This window comes from Hypanus sabinus, chromosome 3, assembly GCF_030144855.1.
Source record: "Hypanus sabinus isolate sHypSab1 chromosome 3, sHypSab1.hap1, whole genome shotgun sequence".
NCBI lineage: Eukaryota > Metazoa > Chordata > Chondrichthyes > Myliobatiformes > Dasyatidae > Hypanus > Hypanus sabinus.
In genome coordinates, this window is record NC_082708.1 from 167516670 (window position 1) to 167540798 (window position 24129).

Below are 24129 nucleotides of genomic sequence, written 5' to 3' on the forward strand. Positions count from 1 at the left end.
GCCCACCTGGACAAGCCGGCGAGCACTGTGAGGGTCATGTTTTTTGACTTCTCCAGTGCATTCAACACCATCCGCCCTGGTGTCATGGATTATTGATTACCTGACTGGCAGACCACAGTACGTGCGCTTGCAACACTGTGTGTCAGACAGAGTGGTCAGCAGCACTGGAGCTCCACAGGGGACTGTCCTGTTTCCCTTTCTCTTCACCATCTGCACTTCGGACATCAACTACAACACAGGGTCTTGCCATCTTCAGAAGTTTTCTGATGAGTCTGTCATAGTTGGATGCATCAGCAAGGGAGATGAGGCGGAGTACAGGGCTACGGTGGGAAACTTTGTCACATGGTGCGAGCAGAATCATCTGCAGCTTAATGTGAAAAAGACTAAGGAGCTGGTAGTGGACCTGAGGAGGGCTAAGGCACCGGTGACACCGGTTTCCATTCAAGGGGTCAGTTTGGACATGGAGGATTACAAGTACCTGGGGATACAAATTGACAATAAACTGGACTGGTCAAAGAACACTGAGGCTGTCTACAAGAAGGGTCAGAGTCATCTCTACTTCCTGAGGAGACTGAGGTCCTTTAACATCTGTTGGACAATGCGACAATGCTGAGGATGTTCTACAAGTCTGTGGTGGCCAGTGTTATCATGTTTGCTGTTGTGTGCTGGGGCAGCAGGTTGAGGGTAGCAGACACCAACAGAATCAACAAACTCATTCGTAAGGCCAGTGATGTTGTGGGGGTGGAACTGGACTCTCTGACAGTGGTGTCTGAAAAGAGGATGCTGTCCAAGTTGCATGCCATCTTGGACAATGTCTCCCATCCACTCCATAATGTACTGGTTAGGCACAGGAGTACATACAGCCAGAGAGTCATTCCACCGAGATGCAACACTGAGCGTCATAGGAAGTCATTCCTGCCTGTGGCCATCAAACTTTACAACTCTTCCCTTGGAGTGTCAGACACCCTGAGCCAATAGGCTGGTCCTGGACTTATTTCCACTTGGAAAAACTTAATTATTATTAATTATTATTATTTATGGTTTTATATTGCTATATGTCTACACTATTCTTGATTGGTGCGACTGTAATGAAACCCAATTTCCCTTGGGATCAATAAAGTAAGTCTGTCTGTTTAAAAGGTTGACGCTTGATTTTGAGGCTGTGCCCTCTAGTTCTGGATGCCCCCACCAAGAAACATCCACTCCACTTATACCTTATTTAGCCCTTTCAAAATTTGGTAGGTTTCAATAAGATCTTCCTGCATTCTTCTAAATTCCAATGAGTACAGGCCCAAAGTTGCCAAATACTCCTCATATCTTAAATGCTTCATTGCTGGAATCATCATCATGAACCTCTTCTGGACTCTGTCCAATGGCAACACATCTTTTCTGAGATATGGAACCCAAAACTGTTGACAGTACTCCAAGTGTGCCTGACTAGTGTCTTGATAAAGACTCAGCATTATCTCCTTGATTTTATATTCTATTCCACTTGAAATAAATGTCAAAATTGCTTATGCTTTCTTTACCACAGACTCAACCTGTAAATTAACCTTTTGGGAGTTTTTTCCGACAAGGACTGCCAAGTCTTTCTGCACCTCTGATGTTTCAATTTTCTCCCTAAATATATAATCTGCACTATTGTTCCTTTCACCAAAATGCATTGTCATACATTTCCCAACACTGTATTCTATCCAGCACTTCATTGTCCATTCTTCCAATTTATCTAAGCATTGCTTCCTCTGAACTACCTACCCTTCCACCTATCTTCATATCATCTGCAAACTTTGCCACGAAACCATCAATTCCACTACCTAAATCATTGACAAACAATGCAAAAAGTAGCCGTCCCAATACTGACCCGTTTAGGAACACCACTAGTCACTAGCAGCTAACCGGAAAAGGCCCCTTTTATTCCCACTTGCTGCCTCCTCCCTGTCAGCCATTGCTCTATTCATGCCAGTATCTTTCCTGTAACACCATAGGATTTTATCTTGTTAATAGCCTCGTGTGGCACTTATCAAATGCCTTCTGAAAATCCAACTAAACAACATCCACTTCCTCTCCTTTGTCCTCCTAGCTTGTTACTTCCCTGAAGAAAATTTAACAGATTTGTCAGGCAAGATTTCCCTTTACAGAAACCATGGTGACTTTGACTTATTTTATCATTAGTCTCCAAGTACCCGGAAACTTCATCTTTAATAATCGAGTCCAACACTTTCCTAACCACTGAGGTTAGACTAACTGGCCTATTATAATCTTTCTTTTGCTTTCTTCCCTTCTAAAAGAGTGGAGTGACATTTGTAATCTTCCAGTCCTCTGGGATTATGCCAGAATAAAGTGATTATTGAAAGATCATGACCAATGCATCCGTTATCTCTTCAGCAACCTCTGTCAGGGCTCTGGGATGTAGTTCATCTGGTCCAGGTGACTTACCCACTTTAAGGCCCTTGGGTTTGCCTTGCACTTTTTCATTGTAATAGCAACGGCACTGCTGTTCCCTGATACTCACAGACCTCTGGCACGCTGCTAGTGTCTATCACAGTGAAGTCTGATGCAAAGTACTCATTAAGTTCATCTTCTATTTTTGGACCCTATTACTACCTCACCAGCATATTTTTCAGTGGCCTAATTATCAGCTCTCAACTCATAGAAACATAGAAAGCCTACAGCACAATACAGGTTTTTTGGCCTGCAAAGTTGTACCGAAGTTCTACCTTAGAAATCAGTAGACTTCCCCATAGCCCTCTATTTTTCTAAGCTCTATGTACCTATCCAAAAGTCTCTTAAAAGACCCTATCATATCCGCCTCCACCACCGTTGCTGGCAGCCCATTCCACGCACTCACCACTCTGAGTAAAAAACTTACCCCTGACATCTCCTCTGTACCTACTCCCCAGCACCTTAAACCTGTGTCCTCTTGTGGCAACAATTTCAGCCCTGGGAAAAAGCCTCTGACTATCCACATGATCAATGCCTCTCATCATCTTATACACCTCTATCAGGTCACCTCTCATCCTCCGTCGCTCCAAGGAAAACCTATTTTCATATGGCATGCTCCAGGCAACCTCCCTTTTACTCTTTATGTAACTGAAAAATCTTTTAATATCCTGCTTTATATTATTGGCTTGTTTGCCCTCATATTTAATCTTTTCTCTATTTATAGCTTTTTAGTTGCCTTTTGTTGGATTTTAATACCTCCCAATCGTCCAACTTCCCACTCACTTTTCCTACCTTAATATGCCATTTTCTTAGTTTTTATGCAATCCTTTTTCCTTGTCAACTATGGTTGTCTGCTCCTGCCATTTGAGAACTTCTGTGGGATATATCTATCTTGTTCTTTGTTAACTATTCCCAGAAGCTTAAACTATCTCTGCTCTGCCATTATCCCTGCCAGTATCCTCCTCCAGTCCACCTGGGCAAGCTCCTCTCTCATACCTCTGTAATTCCCTTTATTTCATTGTGTTACTGATACATGTGACTTATGCTTTTCCCTCTCAAATTGCAGTATGAATTCAATTATATTATGATCACTGCCTCCTAAGGGTTTCTTTGCATCAAGCTCTCTAATAAGGTCTGGGTTATTGCACAACATTCAATCTAAGATGGCCTTTCTCCGAGTAGGCTCAAGCACTGTGTGTAGAGCCGTCACGGCGTGCTTTCTAGTTGATGGACATCTCATGGGGACTCAACTCATTTTTCCAAGTGCTCCGAGAGGCTGTGATGGTAATGGGCCAGCAGTACTTCTACATTCCAGCACACTTAATCCAGCTCTGAGGGTGAGCCTTGAAGCAGGAGAAATATCTGATTTGCCAACTTACTTCCACTTCCCGGATGGTTAAAAACCCAGCACACTTCAGTAGTAAAATCTTCATATTCATTGCAACTGGAGTATTGATAGACCCAGTTAGTCAAGAGAGAAATAACAAAGCTAATCTTGACATAGTCCATAACATACAGAGATGGCTGGAGCTCGAATTGTAAGGTGCACTAGGGGTTGGTTGGTTGAGAGTAATGAGATGATGGTTAATAGTTTCTTGCTCCTTCTCGATCATGTGCTCCTATCAACAGATGGCTTCCTTTCAGCAGGCAAATTCTGCTGGGTCATTTGCTCTTTCACTCATCCTGTCAGGAAATGTAGAGGAAGTCTGACCCGAGCACAGAGCAGCAGAGAATATGTAGTGGTGAATGGTGAATTCAATAATAAATTTCAAAATAAAATGCCATGAAGGACAAAAAAACAAGCAAGAACAGATACTAAACTGACCGGCAGCAAGGTAACTGAAGACTACGAGCAACTGGTTGAAGTTGGCTGATCCTATGGGTGAACAAGGATTATGAATGAGAGTTGGAGTTAAATAGGCTGCAGGTGAAGAATTGAAATGAGTGTAGCAAGGAACTAAGCACACAGACTTGTGCAACTGTGCTGAGGGAGATTATGTAGGAGATGTTGTTGCCAATCCAAACTGACTGACTGGGGTCTGCAAGTGAGGAAGTTGAGGATCAAATTGCACGAGGTGGTGTTGAAGCCTGGAAATGAAAGCTTATTGATTTCTATTGAGGGGATGGTAGTATTGAATGTCAAGCTGCAGTCAATGAAGAGCATTTTGATGTATGCTCCTTCACTGTCCAGCTGTTTCAGGATTGAGTGAAGAACCATTGAAATGACATCTGCTGTTGACCTGTTGTGATGGTAGGGAAATTGGAGTAGATTCAAGTCGCTAATTAGGTGGGAGTTGATATTTTTCATCACCAACCTCTCAAAACAGCTCATCACAATGAATATAGGTGTTGCTGAACAATAGTCATTGAGGCATTTTACCACGTTCTTAGGCAGGTGGGTACCTCAGTGCCAAAGTGAGAGGTTAAAGGTAGCAGTGAATAGTCCAGCCAGTTGATCAGCACAGGTCTTTTAGTATTTGTCCAGGTATACCATCTGGGTCGGATGCTTTCCATGGGTTCACCTTCCTGAAGGATGCTCTCACGTCGACTTTAGTTTGGAGGAACATTGTTTGATTTGGTGGTACACGTGAACTTGAATTGAATGTAAGTTTTTTTTTTAGTCTTTCCTTCCTCCAACAATCATCAAGCTTTCAAAATCCAGGTTAAAATCACTACTTCCTTACTAACTTCAGTGATTTGTTTTAACCTTATTGTTTGACCTAGAAGCAGTGGTAACTTATTTAAAATGGAATTATTTGTTTTTTAACGATCCATTCTGGAGGGAGGTTCATTGGGTGGAAGTTGGTTTTCAGCACCTTTTTTGAATATATGGTATGAATTATTATTTTCTGATCATTTGAACAACAAATGAATTCTGCAGCTGTTTTTTAAATTTGAATGGCATTTCTGTTGGATCTTAAAATAAAATAAGTGAAAATGAGAATAGAAAAACATTCAGCCTTTCCAAACTTTTTGTTATTCAATTCCATATCTCTGCCAATCCTGACCTAAAACACATATACCATTACTTGTTAAACTAGAATGTTTTTGCATTGGAATCGACCGTTTCATAAGTTTACTCATTTTTGATTAACTTTTTTTTATGACTTCCTGAGCTCATAATTATATCCCTGGTTCCCATAAACTATTTTTGCTTTTATCCAATTGATACATTTGCAGTCTTAAAACTTGGATTATATCTGCATATTCTTTAAATAAATGTTTAGTCGTATGAGTGTAATACTCAAGAGTTGTGTTTCATGCAACATAACTTAAGACCATTGGCTTTGATGAATATTTTATAGTGATATTTTTGAGAGTTACTGGAGTCTTATAACTTGCATAGTTGATAACCTTGTTGAGCATTTTTGTTTTCATCTGAAAATCTCTTAACTTCCCTAGTTGCCATAGATAAATAATCTAAAAGCATGATACATTTTTGACTTTTTTTGTAGTTTCAGTTCAAGCTCTCTTTGAATCCTAATCATTACATCCTTAGATAATTTTAGTAATCAGGTCTTCATCTAATACTCTGCTAATATTATTTCACATAATTTTTTCTGTGTATCAGAATGATGAATATCTGTATTGCATAACAGAATACTTCATACTTTGGTGAATGTTAAGTTTAGATATGTGCAAACAGATTCAGGGTAAAGATGTTCCTATTGTTAAAAAGTACTTTCTTTTTGAATTGCATAGGAGAGAGCTATATGGAACAGTTTTAATGATACATATTTAATATTAGTCACTTCTTATGGTGAACATTCCCTGTCTGAATTTACAGGGAATATTTTTGATCCCAAGACCTGGGCTGTTACTACAAAAATGTAATATCTGATTTTGACTGAAAATGAGGTTGCACAATTTCAGAAATCCCATTATCCAACAAATTTTAATAATTTAATGCATGTTGGCCTGGATTGAGGCGTGTTACACAGTGGTTTTGAATTTTCCCCTAATACCTCTGGTATTCTTTAATGTTTTTTCACTCAAGCATTTTCCAGTCTTGATGCCAAATGTATCAACCCTGTAATTGCCAGAATCTTTTTCAATCTAGAGTAGCTCCATCTACTGACTCCTGATGTCCTTTCACAACCTCAAAGTCAAAGCTTGAGTTTATTGTCACATGCACAAGTACATGTATGCACAGATGTGATGAAGAACTTATCTGAGGCAGCATCACAGGCACGCAGCATCAAAAGCAGACATTCACAAGCAAAATATAAATTAAACATAAATTATACTTAATTGTACAAGAAAACACAATTAGAACAAAGGAAGCCCATTTAGTGGGAAGTGGTCATAGTGTGCTCACCTGTAGTTATTAGGGTTAAAACTGAATGGTTGAAGTGAATTAGCTGTTTTAAAAAGGTAGTGTGGGACTTCAGGCCTTCTACCGAATGGTAGTTGCGAAAAGATGGTGGGAATCTTTGATGATAGATGTTGTCTTTCTGAGGGAGCTTCTGTAGATATTACTAGTAATGGAGTAGGATGTGTTGGTGATATTGGGCAGTGTTCACTACTCTCTTCAGGTTTTTACATCCTACAAGGCAAATCAGTAATGTGATGGAATACTTTCCACTTGCCTTAGAGAATGCAGTTCAAACAACTTTCACAAATCTTAATTCAATCCAGAATGAAATTGTGTGTTTAATTGATCTGGTCCACATGCATTCAAGCAATTTCAAAAAGGAACATTTCAACCACCTTTCACAATCCTACAGCTTCTGCTACTTATTGGGACATGATAGCAGATGCATAAGAATGCATGCAAATTACCTTCCATACACTTAATATCCTGGCCGAAATATATTGGTATTCCTTTGCTTAGATGGCACACATGACACTATGCATTGATAGTGAAGGGAATGAATGTATAGGGTGGTGGATGAAGTGTCAATCAAAGGAGGCTACTCTGTTCTTAATGGTGGCAAGCTTGTTGAATGTTGGGACTGTGCTGATCCAGGCAGATAGAGAGATTGCATTCTTGATTAGAGTTTTGCCTATGGTGGAGAGGATAGAAACATAGAAAACCTACAGCACAATACATGCCCTTCAGCCCACAAATTTGTGCGAAACATGTCCCTACTTTAGAAATTACTAGGCTTACCTATAGCCCTCTATTTTACTAAGCTCCATGTACTTACCTAAAAGTCTCTTAAAAGACCCTATCTTATCTGCCTCCACCACCGTTGAAGGATATCTTGGACGCAATCCAAAACATCCCGGACCCTGGCACCTGGGAGGCAAACTACCATCCGAGTTTCTTTCCTGTGTCCATAGAATCGCCTGTCTGACCCCCAACTATAGAGTCCCCTATCACTACTGCCTTCCTCTTCCCTTCCCTACCCTTCTGAGCCACAGGGCCTGACTCCGTGCCAGAGGGACGGCCACTGCCACTTCCCTCAGGTAGGCTGTCCTCAACAGGAGTACTTATTATTAAGGGGTACAGCTACAGGGGTACTCTCTAGTACCTGACCCTTCCCCTTCCCGCTTCTGACTGTGACCCAGTTGTCTGTCTCCCATGGCCCTGGTGTGACCACCTGCCTATAATCCCTCTCTATCACCTCCTTGCTGTCCCTGACTAGGTGAAGGATCTTACGTGGTGAGTCATTCACTGCAAGATTCATTTTATTTTTAAATGTCCTTGTAGCTACAGTATTCTATTGGCTGGTCCAGTTAAACTTTTGGTCATTCCAGAATATTAAAGGTGAGAGAGACGCTTGTTGTTAGAATCAAAGTTGTTGGATGTCATGGTGGAAATCTGTTAATATTTTAAAAGCAAGAGATGAAATTAAAGACATACCCCTTGGGATTGGAGTTGAGAATACTACCAACATGAGCCAGAGTTGACATAACATATGAAATGAATCATATTAATTTGTAATAACTATTGAATTCTGAAGAAAATGCACTAGGAAGCCAGTGTAGTTCCCTAAGGGCTAGGGTGATATACGTGTTTCTGTTTATTTTAACACTGGAAGGAATCAACAGGGTTCAGGATAAGTTGAAATTCAAGCAGGAGGTATTAGAAAAAGTGAATTTTTTTACCTTTTAAATGGATTTCAGTTGTAATTGAGCTAAAGCTAAATGTACATGAAAGAAAATATAATTGAAGTAACAAGGATTGCAATACTAAATAATTATTCTTCATCTCACTGTTTTAATAAACCAAGATATATCAATAGCCTTTCTAATTGCTGTGTAAAGAAAAGGCATAATTTCTATTTTATTCTGGTAAGAAACAAGAAGTAGGCCTTTAATAAGATGATTTTAACTTGTATTTCTGCAACTCATTTCACTTGCCACTATGCTAGTAATAATGGTGTTTATTAATTTTTGTGCACATTTTGCACAATATTGTTTAAAAAATGTAATGTAACTTCAAATGTTAACATGCAACTATTTTGTTTATTCATTAGCACCTTCCATGAAATCAGCAGTGTACTCTTCAGTTCCACACTCAAGACCATCCACCAGTGAAAAGTATGTTATGTTAAGATGGTAGCTTTGGAACATGATACTGGGCATACCTGTTTTTCTCACGATCTTTACTAATCCCCATGTCAAGGTGACCCTTTCATAGGTCCTAACGCTAACACCTTGCCCACTGAAGCATTATTTTTCATCTCCACCATACCTGGACAGTTGCATGCCTGGAATATGCTTACTAATACTGTAGTGCAGACTACAATGGGAAGCATATAAGGCCCAATCAGTAAACTATTCTGAGTCTTGAGCGGTGTTAAGTTTTTAGCATGAGATTATTGTCACTCAATGATTTATATGTTCATGGGCCTGTTTTTTGAAAATTCATTAGTGCTTGAGTATCAGGGTGTGAAAGTTTCTGAATGAGCTCTATCTTTTAAAGAAAAATAGTAATAAAGTCCAGTCAGGAGGTAAAGTCTAGGTATACACTTTTTGAGAGGCATAGCCGATCTGGGATATTATTGGCAAAGAGAGAAGAGCATGTCAAAATATGGCCTGGTGAGGAGACATTGGTTTGTGATCTTGGGGATGAAAGATCACTGAATGAAGATTTGGCAGAATATCAAGAAGATGAAGTTGGCTGAGATTGATAGGTAATGGAGGAAGGAATATTATTAGAATGTGTGACAAGATCAAATGACTCCATATAGGTAATGTACTTCAAGTTGAACAGTAGATCTACTACCCCAAAGCCTGAGGTTTCACAATGACAGAACAGTAGATCTACATCACTTCCTACCTACACCTTTTCTCCCCCACAGTAGTTGGGTGGGACTATATTGGAGATCATTGGTTAAGGGTTGAAAGGTGAGAAATTTTAGGGTAACATGAGGGGAAACTTCACTCAGAGGGTAGTAAATGTTTTGAATGAGCTACCAGCACAAGTGGTGCATGCAAACTCGATTTCAACATTTAAGAGAAGTTAGGTATATGGTTAGTAAGGATATGGAGGGCTGTGGTCCTGGTCCAGGTTGACCAGGGCTCTCTGTGGTCAGTAACTGAGGTCGGCAGGTCCAGTAGACAACAGTTGGTGAGGCCCTAGCTCGACAAGTTCCCTCATATTGACAAGTCCCAGGACTTGCCAACTTGTACAGGCAGTAGGCACGAGGACTAGTGACCCCTTCGCCCAGGTCAGCAGTCACTGGGTTTGGAAGTCCATGCGAGTCTGGAGTTCGAAGCCTGAAGTTGAAAGCCCTGTGATCGGCGAGTCCTGGGGTTGATATTGGATGTTGAAGGTTGAAGGCTAATTCCGCCAAGTCCAGAAGTTGAAGCCCAATGTTTGATACCGTTGTGCCAGTGTTTCTGGTAGTTAGAAGCCTGAAGTCTGCAAGTATGTTAATTCTGGGGCTAGAGATAATACCTGCCCCCTCCCCCAAGGTTGGAAAGTCCCAGGGTCAGAGGTCAGTGTGAGTCTGGAGTTCAGAGTTCCTTGATCTGCAAGTTCTGGGGTTGATAACAAAACTTAAAGCCTGAAGGTTGAACCCTGAGGTTGGCAGATCCAAAAGTTGAGGTCCTATGTTGAGTCCCCTCCGTTGGCATATCCAGTAAACTGGGTTCACTCCTGCTTTGTACATTCTTCCTGTGACCACGTGGGTTTTCTCTCGGTGCTCTGGTTTCCTCTGACGTTCCAAAGAAGTACAGGGTAGTAGGTTAATTGGTCACATGGGTATAATTGCTTGCCACAGTTATGGTCAGCAATAGTAACTGTCAGCCTTTTCAAGTCAGATCAGGAGTAAAACAGGGATGCTTGATTGCCCCAACTTTGTTCACCATCTTCATTGCGACAACCATCCACATCTTCAAGGACAATCTACCAGAGGAATCGAAATTGTCTACAGAACAGATGGCAGACTTTTCAATCTTGCCCATCTCAAGTCCAAAAACAAAACATCCACAAGTTCCCTCATCGAGTTCCAATACACAGATGACAACAGCTCTCTCAGAAAACCACCTAAAACAGATTCTGACTGCCTTTAACTGTGCATACATGCAACTTGGACTTACCATCAATTCCAAGAAGACTCAGATCATCTACCAATCATCACCTGAGACAAAACCAACAATTCACCTTGGCAAAACAACCCTGGAAAACGTGGACCACTTTCTGTATCTTGGAAGTCACCTCTGCTCCAATGTCGACCTTAATGATGGGATACAACATCGTCTTAAATGCACTGGAACAGCTTTTGGACGTCTCTGAACAAGAGTCCTTTATGATCGCTGACATTTGAACAGACACCAAAATGTTAGTGTACAAAGCAGCGGTGATCCCAACGCACCTGTAAGCATCAAAAACCTGGACAACATACCAATGACATCTGAAGGCACTTGAAAAGTTTCATCAACGCTGTCTTTGAAATATCTTAAATAACAGTGGGGAAGATAGAAGAACCAATGTCAGCATGCTAAGTGACGCAAAAACAACGAGCATTGAAGCCTACATCATCAAGAACCAACTAAGATGAAGCGGTCATGTTGTTCAGATGAGAGGTGAATGTCTGCTGAAACAAATCTTCTACTCCCAGCTCAAAGAAGGCAAAGGTAAAAGAGGCGGACAACAGAAGAGATTCAAAACCGGCATGAAGAAATGTAACATCGACATCAACAATTGGGAAACCAACGCCAAAGACAGGAAACTGTGGGAAGCCATCATCTGAGAAGGAACAGCAACTTCTGAAGCCAATAGATGTGCAGAATTAGAAGAAAAGAGAAAAAAATGGAAAGAAAGGCAACAACAGCCAAAGCCCAATCTGCCATCTGCAACTATCTGTCCTGAATGCAGAAGAACTTTCAAAGCCAAGATTGTACTCATAAGCCACTTGAGAGCCCATAAATAGATCAACGGAATGAAGACCATCATCCTCGACCTTGAGGGATAGCCATGATGACGACGAGATAATTGGTTGATGTGGGCCCATGGGCCAGAAGGATCTGTTACTGTGCTGTATCTGTAAATAAATAAATAAAAGTTGGCGGCCTGATGTCTACGAGACCAAGCCAGGTGGAGGCGGCTTGTCTGTGTGTGAGAGTGGGAGGGAGAAGAGGGGCTTGTTTTGCTGCTGTTGTTTTGGCTGTGTGTTGTTCTGCTGAACATTGTGGGTATGTGTGGCAACACTTGTGGGCTGCTCGCAGCACATCCTTAGGTTGTGTCAGTTGTTAACTCAAATGATGCATTTCACTGTGTGTTTTGATGTATACTGTATGTAATATATATCTGAATCTAAATCAGATGAACTGATTCTCCAGTGGCTCTGTGAATTACACCACTAGGTTCAAAAGTGAAGCAAAAGCATGTAGACAGAAACATGATTCATGATCAGAAATATCTAGTTAAAATTGTGACATAGCACGATTCAACCTGGAAATCACAGCAATTATGTTCCGCTCTGGGCAAAATTGATTTTCACATGTACAACACTAATAGGAATATTATGCGATACTCATCTGAATTTCTCAGCCAGTGTGCTTCAGCAGAAATGAAATACAATACTGCAAATTGATCCAACTACGTAATTTTGGAATGAAAAGTGAAGCTTGTACTTTAAAGTTGTTTTTGCCAACAAATAAATGCATAAATATTCAGAGGTATGTTTGTACAATGGTTATACTACCAGACTGGTGGTACAGAAATTGGATTAATGATCTGGCATTTAAATCCATATAATGGGGAGAAGTTACTTTGTTCAAGGGTTTTCAGAATAGAATAAATATTAATTTTGTCAGTAATGCCCTTGATTAAAATATCTTATTGTTAAGATGTTTTATTGTTAAATACAACAAAATACTGTTAACATTTAAATTTGGAAGCTTTTTTTGACAGAAAAAGAGCAACTTATTTTTTGCAAACCATTCAGTCAAAATAACTAAATACCTTTTCCCACTCAGGGCTCACAAAATGGAGCTTAATGGAAAACCAAGTTCATCGGGAAAAGTAAGTATGTAGAACCCATAACAAGGTGAGCTCTGTAACAAATGATTCATTACCATCTGTACCATAACCTTCCAGCTTTGGAATTTGCTCTTTGAAAGTGGGTAAAGGCAATCATATAGATACAGGTGGTCATATCATTAAATATGTATGTTAAATACTAATAAAACTAGTGTGTAGAGTTCCTCTTTATTGCACTAGAAGGGCTGGAATGTTTGTAATAATAGGTTCAGTGAGATTCCCTCTAAATTTCACTTAGCCATTTTGCCTGCTTTAACTGTATTTTTAACGAGGGTAATTATATTCTTTTGAGGATGGACAGTTTATTCCTTTTCTTAATTACATGTATTTTTGATCTTTTTGCCATGTTACAGTCTGATTCGTCTATGGGTCCACCTAGATTATCAGTAATTAGTCCACCTCAGGATGGGCGAATGGGTAAGTTCCACTTTTTTTTTCTCTTAGTTAATTTGAGGACATTTGAAAGCTAACCTCTTTTGATTTTAGAAGTAGACAATATTTACCTTAAAAGTAACACGTTGCAATGAATAGAAGTTCTCCAGGTATAATAATTTTGCAGTCACAAGTTGGTCATCTGGCAATGATCTTTGCATCATAAATGGGGATGGGAAAGATTCTGGAGGATTGAAGGGTTGAGGATGTTGTTCCCTTATTCAAGAAAGGGAGTAGAGATAGCCCAGGAAATTATAGACCAGTGAGTCTTACTTCAGTGGTTGGTAAGATGATGCAGAAGATCCTGAGAGGCAGGATTTATGAACATTTGGAGCAGCATAGTATGATTAGGAATAGCCAGCATGGCTTTGTCAAAGGCAGATCGTGCCTTATGAGACTGATTGAATTTTTTGAGGATGTGACTAAACACATTGATGAAGCAGAGCAGTAGATGTAGTGTGTATGGATTTCAGCAAGGGACTTGATGAGGTACCCCATGCAAGGCTTATTCAGAAAGTAAGGTGGCATAGAATCCAAGGGAGCCTTGCGTTGTGGATCCAGAATTGGCTTGCCCACAGAAAGCAAAGAGTGGTTGTAGATGGGTCATATTCTGCATGGAGGTCGGTGGTGTGCTTCAAGGATCTGTTCTGGGACTCCTCTTCGTCATTTTTATAAATGGCCTCGATGAGGAAGTGAAGGGATGGGTTAGTAAATTTTGAATGACACAAAGGTTGGGGGTGTTGTGGATAGTGTGGAGGGCTGTCAGACATTACAGTGGGACATTGATAGGATGCAAAACTAAACTGAGAATTTCGGGCAACACACACAAAATGCTGGTGGAACACAGCAGCATCTATAGGGAGAAGCGCTGTCGACGTTTCGGGCCGAGACCCTTCATCAGGACTCAAGATTTCCTTGTGTTTGCCTGAGAATTTCAGATGGAGTTCAACCCAGATAAGTGTGAGGTGGTTCATTTTGGTAGGTCAAATATGATGGCAGAATATAGTATTAATGGTAAGACTCTTGGCAGTATGGAGGATCAGAGGGATCTTGGGGTCTGAGTCCATAGGACGCTCAAAACAGCTGCGTAGGTTGACACTGTGGTTAAGAAGGCATATGGTGTATTAGCCTTCATTAATCATGGAGTTGAATTTAGGAGCTGAGAGGTAATGTTGCAGCTATATAGGACCCTGGTCAGACCTCACTTGGAATACTGTGCTCAGTTTTGTTTGCCTCACTGCAGGAAGGATGTGGAAACTATAGAAAGGGTGCAGAGGAGATTTACAAGGATGTTGCCTGGATTGGGGAGCATGCCTTATGGGAATAGGTTGAGTGAACTTGGCCTTTTCTCCTTAGTGTGACAGAGGATGAGAGGTGACCTGATAGAGGTGTATAAAATGATGAGAGGCATTGATTGTGTGGATAGTCAGAGGCTTTTTCCCAGAGCTGAAGTGGCTAACATGAGAGGGCACAGTTTTAAGGTACTTGGAAGTAGGTACAGAGGAGATGTTAGGAGTAAGTTTTACGGTGAGTGCGTGGAATAGCCTGCCAGCGACGGTGGTGGAGGCGGATACGATAGGGTCTTTTAAGAGATTACTGGATAGGTACGTGCAGCTTAGAAAAATAGAGGGCTATGGGTAACCCTAGGTAATTTCTAAAGTAAGTACATGTTCGGCACAACATTGTGGGTCGAAAGGCCTGTATTGTGCTGTAGGTTTTCTGAGGTTAATTATCTTAAGCCATAGGGAATCTGTATTAATACATTGATAGCATAGGGCTGTGATGTTCCAATGAAAACATTTTGCTTGTTTACCAGAACTTGAGAGAATAATCAGAGGATGTAACAGTGATCAGTCTTTCTTGTCTTTGGGTATATGAAAGAAGTTACATTAAAGTAATGTACTGGAGTTCTCTGAGAATATAACTACAGTGGATTCCAGTTAATTGGGGCATATTGGGATCAGTAATTTTGCTGCAATTAATTGGTTTCCCCAAATAGCCAAAGTTTCATGGAAATAGTTAAAAGGTATAAAAAAGACAAACTATGGTTTAACTGAGTAACAAATTATGTATTAAAATGAAATACAGAATAAATTAGAACACTACCAATAGTATGATAGTACTATAAAACTGTGTATTAGTTCCTAATAGTTATCAATAGAAGAATTTATCCAGTGTACACTACTGTGTTCTTTTAGATTGACTGTAAATGAACAAAATCAGCACAGACTCCTAGCATAGGTAACAGACAGCTGACAATGAGTGATGTTAGGAGGATGGCTTTTAATTTGGTCCCATGGGGTAACTTTTTATGGCTAGTGTCAAATCTTTTTGTGGCATCTTGGCAAGGCTTTGAATTTTTAAAGGCAACATGAAAAACAAAATGATCAAAGATCACTGAATTTTGAATTGGCATACGCTGGCTGTAATGGATAACATAACAGAAACACACACAACAGACGCTATTAAACTGTTCGTTCTAAGCACAGTGTAGTGTGTAACAGCCACTCAAGTGCACACAACTGATGCTAGTTAGAAAGTGTTTGGCAACTATCTCCAGTCGCAATAAACAAATGGAATTCCGGGTATTTTCTTGATTAGTTTTTGTTTTTTTAAGAATTGTTCCAAATAACCAATGGCCCAATTAACCAGAATCCACTGTTGTAGAATAGATAACGGGAACCTCTTAATATTGTGTGTCTGGATGTTTTCCAAAGTTTTCTGATGAATTGCCAAACAGGCAGTTGTTCAACAAATTGAGAGATGGTTACTTGATAGGAAGCAAAGCACAGAATTAAATAGATCTTTCTTAGATTGGTCGGCTGTGATTAGTGCTGTTCATAATCAATATTAACAATTGCGAGGATCAAGTGTCATTTTTTGAAGTTTACTGATTTTGCTAAGCTGGGTGGGAATATGAGTGCGAAGAGGATGTAAAAAAGGTTCAAGACGATATAGACACACAGAGGGAATGGGCAGATGCAATACAATGTAGAAAAATGTCGTTATCCACTTTAATGTATAAAACCGAAAAGCAGAAATCTATATGATAAGAAATTGAGTAATGTTCTAGATAAAATGAATCAAGGTGGCCAAGAGCATGTTATTGAAAGCCAGCATGCAGATGCAGCAAATAATTAGGAAGACAAGTGATAGATTGCCCTTCATTGTGAGAGGTTTTGAGTATCACAACAAAGATGTCTCACTGCAGTAATATTGGGACATGGTGGGAAGAGATTAAAGAGATTAGGCCTATATTATCAAGAGTTCAGAAGAATTCTTACAGGAGAGTGGAACCAGGTGTTAAAGACTCAGAAAAAAGGCTAAGCAATTCCCTCTCCCATCCTTTGGCCAATGGTCTTGCTAAATGGTATGTCAGACTCAAAAGGCAATGAAGCTGACTTCTGCTTCTGTTTCATATGCTTTCTGGAAATAGAATTGGTTTATTATTGTCACATGGACCAAAGTACAGTGAAAAGCTTGTCTTGTGTACTGTTCATACAGATCAATTCATTACAAAAGTTCATTGTGATAGTTCAAAGTAAAATAATAACAATGCAGAATAAACATGGATTTTAACATTTTAACTCACTTTTGTAAGTTAAATGGGTTATAAGTAAATTTAGTATCATTAAATTGTTTGAGCTATCCTTTTAAAAAATATTTTCAGTATGCTTTTGCTGCTTTTAAAAGCCTTGATTGCTAGAGATACTTGAAAGCAATTGAAATGACTTTTTAATGTGTCTCTCTGATGCTTTTGGGTGGGCACATGCACAGATTCTCCCATCCAAAGCCAAATCGCTATTTGCTAAACACTGAAAGTCAGCTGTTGTTGTGGTGGATCTGTGAGTTTATGTTCAAAGGTTCATTTTCTTATCAAAGTATGTATGCAGAATGTAACTAATAGTTACTCTTGTTCTGAATCTTATCTAAGTGGAGTTCTATTGTCTGTGGATACTAGAAAAGATATTGATTATCTTTTATTTTCTAAGTGTATAATATACATTCATAAAAATTATATTTCACTGTTTTAGGTACTGTGCCTTATAGAGGCGTTGGCAAAGTAGGGTCTTTTAGGTATGTATTGAAAGCCTTTCCCACATTTGGGGATTCATTAATAAGTAGTTTAAAAAAAGTTGTCTTGAAAACAAGTTCTTATTGAAACCATAAAATGTACGGTACACAACTGTGATTTCTTTCCCAGGTTAAAATATTTTCTGTGTGTATATTGCACATTTAATAACAGAAAGCAATTAAAGAGAATGGGAGAGTTGATGATCTGGCCTATTGAATGGGGAAGACTTGTTTTAGCATGGTTGGGCTTGTTGATGTGAGATATCAAGCTAATTGTACATTGTAAACTTAGTAGGTCTTTAAAGTATACTTTTTCTCAAACTCTCATAGTAAAGGTGGTAGAGAGGAAGTACAAACTCTCTTTGCACCTTGATTTTGGTGTAGTGATGAGGTCACCACAGAGTGGACAACATTGGAGTTTCTGCTGCTAATGTTTGCACCAAGATGCTGGTTTAGCTCAGCCTAAAATATAATCATAGCAGATTATGCACTCTGTTAAAGGTGAGTAGGCTTGGTCAAAAGCACGGTAGTCTATGTCCTTGTTTCTGGTGGCTTTGCTCTCCCTAGTACTGCCTCCAGTTCTATATCCACTTTATGAGACTGGAACATTGTAAATCAAGACCATCCCGTCAAAGATGAATAATCAGTCTTCCTATTTCCTCATTTCATCCTTTACCTCTGTTGGTCTGCCTCTCTACCAGAAGACTTTAGGTTCAGAACACAGTTTACTTAAAATTGCATACTGTTTATTAGCAAGCTTGTATCTGAGTTGATACAACAGAGTCCCCGCTCATAGAGCCTGGCAAAATCTGCAATCAAGTGAGCCCCGAGTGTTGTCTGGGGCTGCTTGTTAAACATTCGTTATCACATACATATTCTGATTGTTCCTAGGCATCCTTGGTTAATGGTTACACAAGCAACTTTCTCATGCACAAACACTTCTTTGTTCCCTGCATCTGCCTCATAGTTAGCGGATTAGTTATCGTGCATTGTTACGAGCCAAGCTGCAAATGTCAGTTAGGTTTTAGCCCTTTAATTCTGCATATAATTCCTCACGTCACTCTAAGGTTTCCTGATCAGGTACTGTGAATGTAATTCAAGGCTGTTTTTGATCTGTTAGTGATACATTTCCCCCCAAAAAATGAAGGTTTACCCAGTTAAATTGCAATTCTATTCTGCCCATTCCCACTCTTGCTCACTCAGTTCACTCTAATAATTTCACTGTTCCCTCTGTTCTTCACTCTTTCATAATCCACACAGTTCAATTCAATCTCCCCTCAATCATTGTTTTCTTTAGTATCCTACCTTTTATAGCTTAAACAATCTGAGGATACTTATTGGAGATAACCTGCCAAACTGCTTTCAATTCTGTGTTCATACCCTGTTCCTCTGAATTTGTGCCTCAGAATCTTACACCATTGTAAGTTGGCTGATTTAGTGTCAGAAAACCGATTTCCAGCCCCCCCCCCGACCCCCCCCCCCCCCCCGGTACCCTGCATTTCCAGTACTCATCTAATCAATTTATGAAATTTTCATATTGACACTCACTTACTTGTTCTGTCATAACTTTGGAATATTTTATTTAATCATTCCATAACATTCTTTGTTCCTGGAAGTAATCAGGTTCTCCAATAAATGAAGTCTGTCTTTTCTCTTCACTCCTCAGTGGCTTTGTTTCCTCATTAAAATGAGGTGGTTAAAGTTTTATATAATATGCCAGCTGAGGGCTCATCAGAGATTTGCAATGGTTTAGCATGACTTCCTTATTTTCCAAGAAATTTTCGTGTGTATTTTGTGAAGTAGCCTTATCAGTTACCTTTGCCTACTTCAATGAGATGTGAATATGCAACCATAGCTCCTCTTTTCTTGTACACTTTCAAATTAGTACCACTTTTTATGTGCAGAAGGCATATACCAGGATGTTGTCTGGACTTGGGGAGTCTGAGTTATTAGGAAAGGTTGCATAGACTAAGACTGTTCTCCCTGGAGTGTAGGAGATTGAGGGGTGAACTGATAGAAGTATATAAGATCATGAGAAACATCGGAATGGGTAAGTACATACTTTTTTCCAGGGAATGAGTGCTAAAAACAAGCAGGCATAGGTTTAAGATCAGAGACAAGAGATATAAAAGGGGCATCAGGATGGCTTTATCACACAAAGGATGATGCCTATCTGGAATGGGCTGCCAGAAATAGTGGTTGAGGCAGGCACATTTATAACATTTAAAAGCCATCTAGAAAAGTACATGGATAGGAGACATTTAGAGAGCTGTGGGCCAAGTATGGGCAGGTGGGACTAGCTCTCTGGGCAAAACAGCGTAGACAAATTGGATTTGATGGGCCTAGTTCCATGTTGAAAGATGCTATGATCTTAGTTGTTGTCCATATGGAGTTTATTAAGACATTTGACAAGGTCCAGTATGGTAGGCTGGTCCAGAGGTTTTAAGGCACATGGGATCCAAAGCAAACTAGCTCATTGGATCCAAAATTGGCTTATTAAGAGGTCGCAGAGGGTAGGGTGGAAGTCTATGACCGCATGAATTATTGCTGACAGCCATGTTGTTTGTGATATTGCATGTGAATACAGAGGACGTGGTATGATTAGTAAGCTTAACATGAAAGCTGGTGGTTTGTGGACAGTGAGAAAGTTTGTGCAAGGCTGCAGCAGGATATATGATATAGAAGGTTGGGTAGAACATTAGCAGATTAATCTTGATGAGAGCTTTGAGATGCATTTGATAAATCAAATATGGTTAAGATATATACAACAAATGGTAAAGTGCTGAAGAATGATGAACAAAGGGACCGTGAGGTTCAACTCTGTAGTTCCCTGAAAGTGGCAACACAGGTGAAAGGGGTCATGAAGAAGATGTATGACACTTTTGCTTTCAAAGCTTTATGGTTGGAACGTAAAAGCTGGGACATTATATTGCCACTTCATAAATCACTGGTTAGGCCACACTTGCAGTATTGTGTGCAATCCTCGTCTCCACACTATAGGTAGAACCTAGTAGCCCTGGAGACAGAGCAGAAAAGATACACCAGGGTGTTGCCTGGTTTGGAAGGCTTTAGTTATTGGAAAGTATAGATAGGCTGGGCTTGTTTTCCCGGAACAATGGAAATAGTGGGGTGACCTGATAGAAGTATATAAAATTATAAGAGGCATAGATAGGGCAGACAGTAAGAACCACTGCCCATGGTTAGGGATATTAAAAACATGTAAGGTGAGAGGCGAGAGGAAGGAGGTTTAATAGGGATAAGAGGGTAAATTTTGTGGTCAGATTTTGAACTTGTTGCCAGAAGAGGTGCTGGAGTCCTACAGAATTACTTTGTTTAAGGGATGTTTAGGCAAGCACTTAAATAGGCAATGCATGGAAGCTATGAACCAGTGCAGTCAAATAAGATTTGTGTGGATGAGCTGAATGGCTGAAATGAATGTAGTGGGGTGAGGAATAAGTTTCTGATTTGTACAAGTATACAAGTCTATCTCTCTGGAAATAGTATCAGGAACTTGCAATATATCTTTTCATTAGTTGTTAAGTCCAACTGTGTTATAACCTAATCAAGTTCAAATTAGAGGTGTACAAGATAATGAGAGGCATTGATCATGTGGATAGTTAGAGGCTTTTCCCCCAGGTCTGGAATGGCTAGTACGAGAGGGCACAGTTTTAAGATGTTTGGAAGTAGGTACAGAGGAGATGTCGGGTAAGTTTTTTACACAGAGAGTGGTAAGTGTGTGGAATGAGCTGCCGGCAGCAGCAGTGGAAGCAGAAATGATAGGTTCTCTTAAGAGACTCCTAGATGGCTACATGGAGCTTAGAAAAATAGAGGACTATGGTTAAAGCATAGGTAGTTCTAAGGTAGGGACATGTTCGGCCCAGCTTTGTGGGCCGAAAGGCCTGTATTGTGCTGTAGGTTTTCTTTGTTTCTAAGTTCAAGTTTATTCAACCATACACATGTATACAGCTAAACGAAACATCATTCCTCTGAGGCCGGGGTGCAAAACACAGTACATATAGTCATACACATCACATGGAGTTACGATCCTGCACCTACCATTATATAAAATAATATTAACACAAGTTCCTGAGTGGCATAGCCTGAAGAATAATACATTGACATAAATTGTGAGGTGCATATGTTTATATAATATTACTGGAAATATTATAAGAAAACAAGAAGTAAATACAGGTTTCCCCTACTATCCGAAAGTAGAGCATTCCTATGAAACCTTTTGTAAGCCGAAATGGCGTAAAGCGAAGAAGCAATTACCATTAATTTATATGGGAAAAATTTTTGAGCGTTCCAGACCCAAAATATAACCTACCAAATCAAACCAAATAGCACATAAAACGTAAAATACCACTAACATATAGTAAAAGCAGGAATGATATGATAAATACACAGCCTATATAAAATAGAAATAATGTATGTACAGTATAATTTCACTTACAAGAATCAGGAAGATTCGGCCAAAAACCAATTTATAGAAAAAATAAATTGGCACTTATGTGCATACACACGTACATGTATGCACACATACATGCATGTGCATACACCTGCCTTCACAACACTTCACAGTCATGGTAGTCTTTCTCAGGGTAAACACAAGTTTAAAGCAGGCGCCTTTTTTTCGTAAAAGTGAAAATCCTCTTTGGATTTCTTTCGGTTAGCAAAAACAGGTATTAATGTAGGTTTTTCGTAAAAGCAAAGTGGCGTAAAGTGAACTTTCATAAAGCGGTGGACACCTGTATGTGAAGTAGCAGCAATAAAAGGTGAAAGTGACCAATGCAGGACAAGAATGTATCTGTGACTTGGGAGTTAAGGATGGGGACAGGCAGGGCATTCAGACAGGGTGTACATGTGTGCTGGGTGGCAGCACGGTGTTTAGGAATCTGGCACCTTGGGGGAAGAAGTTGTTATCCAGCCTGATAGTTCTGATTTGTGTGCTGTGATACTTTCTTCCTGATGGCAGGAGGTCAAAGAGATTGTGGAAAGGATGGGAGGGATCTCATCTTCCAATTCATCCAAACTTTACCCTTCCTTAAAATCTCTCATAATAGTACATGCCCTCTAAACCAGGCAGCATCCTAGTGAACCTCTTCTGCATCCTCTCCAACGCCTGAACATCCTTCCTATAGAGAGGCAACCAGAACTGCATGCAACACTCTAGATGTAGCCTAACCAGAGTTTTATAAAGTGGCAACATAACTTCCTGACTTTTGAAATCAATGCTTCAACTAATTAAAGCAAACATTCCTTAAGCCTTCTTAACCACCTTATCGACCTGTGTAGCCACTTTCAAGGAGCTATGTACTTGGATCCCAAGATCTCTCTGCTCCGCAATGCTGTTAAGGACCTTGCCCTTAACAGTGTACTGTCTGCTTTCATTTGCCCTGCTGAGGAGCAGCACCTCACATTTATCTACGTTAAATTCTCATCTGCCATTTCTCAGGTGTGGAACAGCTTCTTTCCTTGGCCTGTGAGACTAATACCCTGCCACCACTGAGGTTTTGTCACTGGGACAGTGAGCTGTTCTGCTCAGCCAGTCCATCATGGCTGACTTATTACCCCTTTCAACCCCATTCTTCTACCTTTCCCTATAATATTTGATACCTTAATTAATTAAGAAGCTATCCATCTCCACTTTAAATATACTCAATGTCTTGGCCTGCACAGCTGACTGTGATAATAAATTCTACAGATTCACCACATTCTGGCTAAAGAAAGCTTTCCTCATTTATGTTTCTCTATAGGTGTTCCTGTATTCTGAAGCTGTGCCCTCTGGTCAGTACTCCCCCACCAGAGGAATCCTGTCCACATCTATTTTTTAAATATTCAATAGGTTTCAATGAGATCTCCCCCCCCCCCTTCTAATCTCTAGTGAGTACAGGCCCAAAGCCTTCAAACACTTCTAATCTATTAATCCTTTCATTCCTGGGTTCTTCCTCGTGATCTTTCTCTGGACCCTCTATAGTGCCTGTAGATCTGTTTTTTTTCCCAGATAGGAGCTCAAAACTGCTCACAACATACCAAGTAAGGTACAAGCAGTCCCAACATTGTCCCTTCAGGGCACGGTTTGGTCACCAGCAGCCAACCAGAAAAAGCCCCATTCATCCCCGCTCTTTGCCTCCTGTCAGTCAGCCAATCTTCTATCCATGCATCTTTCATATAATATCATGGGCTGTTACCTTGTTAAGCAGCCTCAAGTGCTGCATTTTGTCAAAGGTTTTCCAAAAATCCAAAGAAAAAACATTCACTGATTCTCCTTTGTCTATCCTACCTGTTATTTCCTCAAAGAATTCCAATGGTTTTGTAAGGCAAGATTTCCCCTTAAGGAAACCATGCTAACTTCGGCCTATTTTGTCATGTGCCTCCAAGTACCCCAAAACTCATCTTTAATGATAGACTCTAACATATTTCCAACCATTGAAGTCAGATTAACTGGCCTGTAATTTCCTTTCTTCTGCCTTCCTCCTTTCTTAAAGAGTGAAGTGACATTTGGAGTTATCCAGCCCTCTGGAACCATTTCAGAATCTTGTGATTCTTGAAAGATCATTACTAATGCCTCCACAATCTCTTCAACTACCTTTTTCAGAACTTTTGGGGTGTAGTCCGTCTGGTCCAGGTAACTTACCTACCTTCAGACTTCTCGGTTTCCCAAGCTGCTTCTCTTTGGTAATAGCAATGATACTCACTTCAGCCCCTGAAGTTCAGTCTTGCTTTTCATGCATTCTGCA

General features: G+C 40.0%; 1 protein-coding gene across 1 annotated transcript in view; it reads left to right on the top strand.

The window, feature by feature from the left end:
* The window catches only part of LOC132390874 (probable E3 SUMO-protein ligase RNF212), a 104083-nt gene that overhangs the window by 58225 nt on the left and 21729 nt on the right, over nucleotides 1-24129 (top strand). The window contains exons 9-12 of the mRNA XM_059963416.1: nucleotides 8868-8931; nucleotides 12820-12865; nucleotides 13237-13300; nucleotides 17350-17392. Coding sequence (XP_059819399.1) covers nucleotides 8868-8931; nucleotides 12820-12865; nucleotides 13237-13300; nucleotides 17350-17392 — 217 coding nt within the window. The remainder of the gene's footprint in view (nucleotides 1-8867; nucleotides 8932-12819; nucleotides 12866-13236; nucleotides 13301-17349; nucleotides 17393-24129) is intronic.